Consider the following 7657-nt stretch of genomic DNA (forward strand, 5'->3'; position numbering starts at 1 on the left):
GTTGTTGAGGATTTACTATTGGATTAAGAAGAAATAGATGTTGCTTATCAGTCTTTTTGATTTGGTTGGAAATCTTTCATGCAGTTATATCGAGTTCACAAGATTTTCCTCAGGCGAAAAACGCGTAACATGATATTACAAGTGCTACCTTGTCCTAGGCCATTTAACATACAAAATAAGAGGTGAACCGTATTTTATTGTATTCACTCTCCTATCAAATGATCTGAAGTTGGGGTATAAATATCTACACGCAAAATACAGATCCATAAGTTAAAATTAGTAGGTGCACCTCGTAATATGTATATACATATGTTTAAAAAAAATTATATCTGCTTTTGTTGCAGGGATAGCAATGGACTAAATTCCAGTATATATGATAATTTTTACACAAGTACTAGTCATAGAAGGGGTGGAGATTAGGAGGATTTTCTGTGGGTGGGGAGAATTTGATTTGATCAGTTAGCTGTGGCACCATTCAAGATTTTAAGCACTGCTTCTTTTGTAGGCAATGCAGGAATTGCTCCTTTTTCTGTTACAGTTATAGCTCCACAACCATTGGCAAAAAGGAGTGCATTCCTTAGTTTCTTCTCATCCTGTGACAAAAAATTAAAAGACAATTACAAACTTAAGTTTCCTTTTTAAGGATTGAATATTGGAGTTTAATTTATATACACTGACAATATAAATATAAAAGATTTATAAGAGTCGGACCATAATTACCTGATAAATGTCTGGATCTGAGGCCATACTGTTGAGAAGTCCACCAACAAATGCATCACCTGCTCCTGTGGTATCAACTGCTGTCACTTTAATGACATTCACTCTCCCATGAAAATTCTGCATTAAGTTATCTAGCTCGTTAATTTTCAAGATTAAATGAAAAAGTGGAAAAACAAAATTAATTTCCACTGGACGTTAGTTGGATCAGAAAATTGAAGTATTTCCTAGAAATCAAACCAAAACATTTCCTGTATAATAAGAAAATAAACACACTTAAGGTTACATGATACCTTAGTATAGTATCTACAACCTTCTCCCCCTTCGGTAACCAGCAAAAGCTTAAGGTTTGGGTGGAAAAGCTTAGTCATCACCACATTGTCATCGTAGGCGTCTTCACCATCTGTCAAGAATGTGATTTCGTCTTCGCTTACCTACAATTTTCATGTCGAGTCACAACAAAAAAACATCAAACGGGAATGCATATATAACTTTAATATTCAACATTGTTACGTTTATGGATTTAAGTTATTTACATTACTGACGATCTCCTAGCGATCATTGAAGTTTATCAATTATAACAGGCTATTTACCGTTTTTATCAAGTAATTACCAATTATCAATTATATATATAAAAAGTTAATTACCTTAATAACGTCGGCTTGGTCCCAAATGCTCAAGATGCCTTTACGAGCAGCATCTGCGGATGGCCATAAGGGCAACCTTAGATTTGGGTCGTAAGAGAGAATGCAGCCTGCCTTTTTGGCAATCTCCATGGCTGCAAGATGAGCTGACCTACACGGCTCCGCAATCAAAGAGATTGACCCATAGTGAAATATTCTTGCCTGCAAATAATGCAACTTATAACTACTATAATTATTAGTAAGAAACAAAATAAAAACACATGTTTGTTTACCTTGTGAATGAGATCTTTGTCCAACTCTGCCTCTGTAAGAAGCATATCAGCACTTGGATTGCGGAAAAACATGAATTCTCTCTCACCATCTGCTCTCAAAGTGACAAATGCTAATGCTGTCCTTGCATGAGTATCGAAACGCATGCCAGAATTGTCGACATGGTTCTCTTTTAATATATCAGCTAACATATAACCAAATTCATCTGCACCCACCTGCAACAGTATATATATATATAAGAAAATTTAATACAAGTTCAATCGAATGAAAATTTCGTTTTATTGATATAACCAAAAGAAAAAAAATGACCCCATTTATAGGCATAACAAAAATGTAACTTTACAGAATTCCTATCAAGAAGATTGCAGAGTATCAGCCAGATATGATTGATCATATATATAAGTATGAGCTTTTTTTATACTATCAGGTCAATAAGATAATTAATTAATGTAGTGATACTAGTAACTTAGAAAATATCGGATAGTAATTAGTTCTAGGAATCTAGGTCAAGTTTCTAACTTGGATGAACATTTAGCCCGAACCTAGCGCGCGACCCCTGTATTTTGTTATGATGCATATTAGCTATTACTAATATTATATACGTACCAAAAATACATAAACATAAATAATATAATAGGTTACATGTTACAACGATAATATTACCTTGCCAATAAAGGCGGAAGAACCTCCTAATCTTGCTATACCAACTGCAACATTAGCTGGAGCTCCACCAGGAGCTTTCTTAAAACCAGGCGCTTCTGCAAGTGAAACTCCAGATACAGTAGGAACGAAGTCAATCAACAACTCCCCGAAACAAACAACCAGGTGATTGTTTTCCTGGTGGTCCCTTTTCTTCATTGATAGACATGTTGGTGAACCTACAATAATTTTGGGAGATGTTACAATGTTAAAAATACCTACAATATTCACTCACAAGATATATATATGCATTTGATGCGAGTATGAGTATGTGAGGATGTTATATAGAAGCGAATCTAAGGCAAACTCCATGTGTTGAACTTAATATATTGCTTTCGGCTCGAATTATATACACATGAAGAAAAACATTTGAGTTGTATACATACAATAATCTAGTGACTCTGATTGCCCGTGAGATAATGTATATTATTGATTCACAAGATAAACCATGTTGTTAATTCTTTCTTTATATCACCCTCTTTATTTATTTATTTATTTGGGGTGGGGGGCAGGGAAAGGGGTCAAGAATAATTAAGAGAGCATTTTTTTATTTGCAAAAAGATGATGATAGATCAAAATCCCGTGGACACCCTCGGTTTACGGCGTGCTTAAGCATGGGAAATTTAAGAGATCAACACAGGAATGATTACATTGATATCAAGCACTGGCCGATCTAACAATGGGTTCACAAATTCGATAAAACCTAGTGTTTCGGGGTCGAATTAATTTTATTTATATTTGTGCGAAACACAAATATAGATAAAATGAAATGTACATTTCAGAAATCAATGTTTCAACTCAGAACTCACCACATCTTTGTTATGAATATAAAAATGAACATGCATGAAATATCAAAGGGTAGGAATACTAATGAAGCTTACAGATAGAGCTCTTGCTTTTATTGAGCTTATTAGAGGAAGAACTCTTAGATAGCTTGAAGCTGCTTTTCATGGATCGGTCAAGGATAACAGGAAAACAACAGGCCAATTTGGACCCCTTTTTACTTGACCGATCCATTTTATTTACATGTAAGGTAGGCTAGGCAGCTATGAAATTCAACTTAAAGGAAACTTCATTCTATATATATAGAGAAATTTGAACCCTACTACGTAGGAAATCTGTTGGTTTTCACAATTCTCATGCTACACCACAAAACTTTCTAATCTCATATGTTTTTTTTTCTCTCTTTTTCTTTACGTGACCAATTACACAAGAAAATGACCGGTTCGTTTGGGTGGATTTTCTTAGGCGAACACTTGCCATTTCTGTCCTAGTTTTTCTACCCCCATCAACGTAGACTTTGATTGTTTTCGCCGCTATAACGACGATTATAGTTATTAATGTCTCATCTTTTACGTATATCCATCTTTGGATGTAAAAGTACTGTTGACCTAAGTAAATGATAGTTTTGAAGATTGACAACGGAACTCAGGGATAAACCAGGTTCATCACTGGTAAGCATAGACACGGACTGATTCAAAGCACGCGAGATGTACATGTAGGAGATAAACGAAATTTGGCATAATAGTAGATATCTCCTGATCGAAAAGATTGCATAAACGATAAGGAGAAAGACTCCTTACTTATTGAGAACATTATCCATAAAGAAGGAGTTAGGAGTTGAGATTAACTAGAACTCTTCCACCAAGAAAGAGTAGTATTAAAACTCTAGTTGTTTTCTACTCTACTAACTCTATAAATCGCATGATGTTCTCATTCTACAGGTAACGCAGAAAAGCAGAAGTTAAACGTGAATTGAGAGCAAAATAGCAAGGCATTTTGCAAGCAGTTCGTGTGTGATTCAAGTGTATGAACCTGAAGCTACATGAACCAGATAGAAGAACCAGCTCCAAGTGTCTGTCTTTTATTCTAGTTCAATTGTAGTAGGTGTTTTCATATTGTACATTTCAGCTTTATCTTGAGACAATTGTAATAGGTACTCAGAGTATTCAAGTTAGAGTTAACTTGAATTTGTCGCAGCAGTTAGAGGCTGGTTGCCACAACGGGATTAAAGTTAATCCTAAGTTTACAAAAATATTTTGTAAATGCAGTTTTTGGCTCAGTGATTTAGTGGAGAGTTTGGGAAAATCCTACTGGGAAGTAGGTCGTATTTTTTTTTTTTTACCTTTTGAGCCAGGTGTTTTCCACGTAAAATATTTGTATTTTTTAATTTCTGTATTTATTATTCCGCAACAGTACCAGGTCCTTCTATAATCTGTGCACGCGAAAAATTGAATACTACACAAATCACCTCTTAAAACATCTTAAGTACAAAGTGTCATCTTGGCTTAACCAAAGATGTTTGCGTATTGATTATAAACGACAAAAAGTTACGAGGAAAGCGTTAATACTTTTATGTTTTAAGTTGGCAAAAGGGAAAAGGAGTTATTGTTTTTGAAATCGAACAGGTGCATAATAACATGAGAAAATTAACAGCCAACTCTATTCTTCAGCCCATGCGGAAATGATCAAGAGATTATTTTGATCTAACATTGATATCTACATAGAGTTTAAACTATATATACTACAGTCTACAGTATAAAGACTTTAACACTATTAATATATAATCATTTCTAGTAGGTTATTTAGAAACGTACGGTCAAATGCACAAAATGTTGAAAATAATATATCATAATTTGTTACCTATTTCATGTCTTATAATTTTTCCCTTTAAAAAAAAATGTCTTGATAATTTTAGACTCGAAATGACTTTGTCATTTTAACGAGCTACATCTACCTTGGGTCATGTACTAATAATGACTTTGTTCTTTCGGAAACAGGGAGATACATGTAAATACATATAAGAAAAAGGGAGAATAAAACAGAGCGCCGTTGCCGGGGATCGAACCCGGGTCACCCGCGTGACAGGCGGGAATACTCACCACTATACTACAACGACTTGGTTGATGTTCTAAAGTAACATTAACATAATTGATTCGTTTTAGCTACCTTGGGTACCCAGATCTTTAGTTACAAATTATTTTTATTGTAACCTTTTACTAATTTCAACTTCAGTACTATGTTCGGAAAAGGTAAATTTACACGCATCAGGTGTTTAAATAGCAATTCAATAAACTTTCAGCTTAAGTGTTCCTTATATGTACTTTCTAGAGTTATGTTCCATATTTACCTGAAAGATCATGTGTTTTTGTTGCATACATTGAGACATAAGTGGATAAATGTTAATACAGTTTATGTTTATGATTAGGATTTAATTATTTAAATAACGTGTTGATGTTATTTCCAAGAAGACTAAGTTCAACAAGTTCGACTAATGGGGTGAATTCACTGGGTGTTGATCAAGACCTTAGCTTAATCAAACCGTAGCAGAAAGTAATTAAGCTCTTACATGGTTTTCCCAATGATAGACTATTGGACATGTTATGCTGCTAAAAAATGTTCTAGTTAATTCAAAAAGATGAAACGTACATTTATTTCTCTCTTTTTCTCATTTCCTACAAGAACTGAACTTAGTTTCTGAAATAAATGAAATAGCATAAGATAAATATGAACTAATGTCACACTCCATGTGTTTACTTTGACTATCTTAAACATCGTAGTCAAATTGAGAACCAAGAGCATAAAGATAAACGGTAATGTCATTGCACATATATAAAGATAAAATCATAGAAATTCCTTGCCGTCCATCCGGCTGATTCCTCCTTAATAGCTATCATACATTTAAAAAGGAAAAGATTGCAGTTATATCCACGGACAATGTGAAAAAAAATTACATTATCAATGTAATTTGACCTCTTATAAAAGGTTATTTACCATTTAATTATCCTAGAATACCAATTTAACATATTAAATAGATCAGTTACATATAATTATATTTTAAATGACCTAATAGTATAAATGTTTTCTATAATGTCAGCTCATAGAACTTAAACTCGGAAAAGAAAAGGAACAGTTTAATACAAGATCTATATATTGAAAGCATCTGATCTATATTTGACAACTAGAAAAAATGATGTTCTTTCTACTCTTATTAGGAACCCTTCCTATCATCCTCAGTTTCCTACTTTTACCAGCCAAGAATGAAAAAAATGTTGTGCCACCAGGTCCCGCAGGGTTGCGTTTAATTGGAAATTTGCATCAATTTGACAGTTCAACCCTTCATCTTTATTTTTGGACACTTCCAAAGAAATATGGAAAAATCTTCTCATTGAATCTTGGTTTTGCTAATGTGATAGTAGTTTCTTCAGCAAAATTTGAATTGAACTTGTGTGCAAAGTTTGGTTTCAATGTGAGGTGTTTAAGTATGATTCAGACACATGATTAGAAGTATAAAGGCATATGAACTTTAAAAAGTCTCCATATGTGATTTGGCCTTTGATTCTTAGATTTGATATTGCTATTCATGTTCTGAACCTTTGAACAAGTTTGAATGGGGTATATGAACTTGTTAGGACGATTGGACGGGGTCCCGGGAGGCTCTGGTGAGTTTTGAACAAGTTTGAAAATTTTGGCACTTTGATGATATTTTGTAGCTTCAATAGTGTGGATAACACCTTTTGAAGTGCTGAGGTAAACCCTCAAGTGCGGTGACAACCTCCCGAGTGCTGGGACAATAGCCAAAGTACGGATCACACTGAGGGTCACAATAGAAATCTGCAATTGTTATATCTCCTAATCTATGAGGGATTTGGAGATGATTCAAATATAAAAGTTGTAGCCCTTTGAATTTAGTTTCCATAAATTCAAAGTGTTTTCCATTTGGAAATTTGTACAAAGAGTTGTGGTTATTTTACTGAAGGTCAGTAGTGCAGTCACTATTAGATTGTGACCGCACAACATGTATTACGGCCGCAAAGCTTGGAGTGAGGTTCGAAGTGCGGCCCGTACTAGGAAAGCCAGCACTGTGTGAGATCAGATTTTTGTATACAAAATGGGATTTTTAAATTTTTATTTCATTCTTCACCACTTAAGCTATATTTATATAATAAAGGGAATCTATTCAAATTCATATTCGAGAATGGGATTATCAAGACTTGGGGTGCTCGGTTTTGAAGGGTTTGATCTAGATCTTCATTTACAAGATTGGGATATTATTTGGCTAGATTTGAACTGGTTGGAGGAGATTTTTAAAAGAAAAAGCGGTATTGAAAGGTTGAATTTACTTGCAAAAGGTAAGTATCTTGCTTAACCTCGACTTGAGGGAATATTTTCTCTAAAACGGATTATATGCTACATGTTATTAGTTTGGTGTATGCGAGGTGACGAGCATATATGCATGCACTAAGGTTATATCATGCTTGGAGTAGAGTTTAGGCTTATTTATGCCTTAATTTGATACATGCTCTACTTGTAAAATGTTTTAAATT

The 7657-nt window shown here is 34.2% G+C and overlaps 1 protein-coding gene and 1 non-coding gene across 3 annotated transcripts; both read right to left on the reverse strand.

Annotated features, from left to right (window-relative positions):
- Nucleotides 1–266: 266 nt before the first annotated feature.
- LOC104110891 (probable fructokinase-7) lies at nt 267–3388 on the reverse strand. Of its 2 annotated transcripts, XM_009620451.4 has the most exons (7): nt 3212–3388; nt 2295–2509; nt 1634–1846; nt 1365–1562; nt 1011–1151; nt 721–837; nt 267–593 (listed from the first exon to the last, which is right to left on the reverse strand). In XM_009620451.4, the coding sequence occupies exons 1-7, from the start codon at nt 3345–3347 to the stop codon at nt 456–458; spliced, it is 1158 nt and encodes a 385-aa protein (XP_009618746.1). In that variant the 5' UTR covers nt 3348–3388; the 3' UTR covers nt 267–455. The 2 variants fall into 2 exon arrangements, with proteins under 2 accessions (XP_009618746.1, XP_070038312.1); XM_070182211.1 differs by lacking the exon at nt 1634–1846.
- Nucleotides 3389–5157: 1769 nt separating this feature from the next.
- TRNAD-GUC (transfer RNA aspartic acid (anticodon GUC)) lies at nt 5158–5229 on the reverse strand. The gene has a single exon. It is a non-coding gene; the product is annotated as a tRNA-Asp (tRNA).
- Between the last annotated feature and the right edge of the window lie 2428 nt (nt 5230–7657).

Source organism: Nicotiana tomentosiformis, chromosome 8 (assembly GCF_000390325.3).
Source record: "Nicotiana tomentosiformis chromosome 8, ASM39032v3, whole genome shotgun sequence".
Taxonomy (NCBI): Eukaryota; Viridiplantae; Streptophyta; class Magnoliopsida; order Solanales; family Solanaceae; genus Nicotiana; species Nicotiana tomentosiformis.

Excerpts from the sequence above, each read along its gene's own strand:
- LOC104110891 (XM_009620451.4), bottom strand. The coding sequence starts at position 3,347 with ATGGATCGGTCAAGTAAAAAGGGGTCCAAATTGGCCTGTTGTTTTCCT. Across the intron at positions 2,510-3,211 it reads TAAAAGCAAGAGCTCTATCT|GTTCACCAACATGTCTATCA; the intron begins GTAAGCTTCATT and ends AAATTATTGTAG. Across the intron at positions 1,152-1,364 it reads ACCAAGCCGACGTTATTAAG|GTAAGCGAAGACGAAATCAC; the intron begins GTAATTAACTTT and ends TGAAAATTGTAG.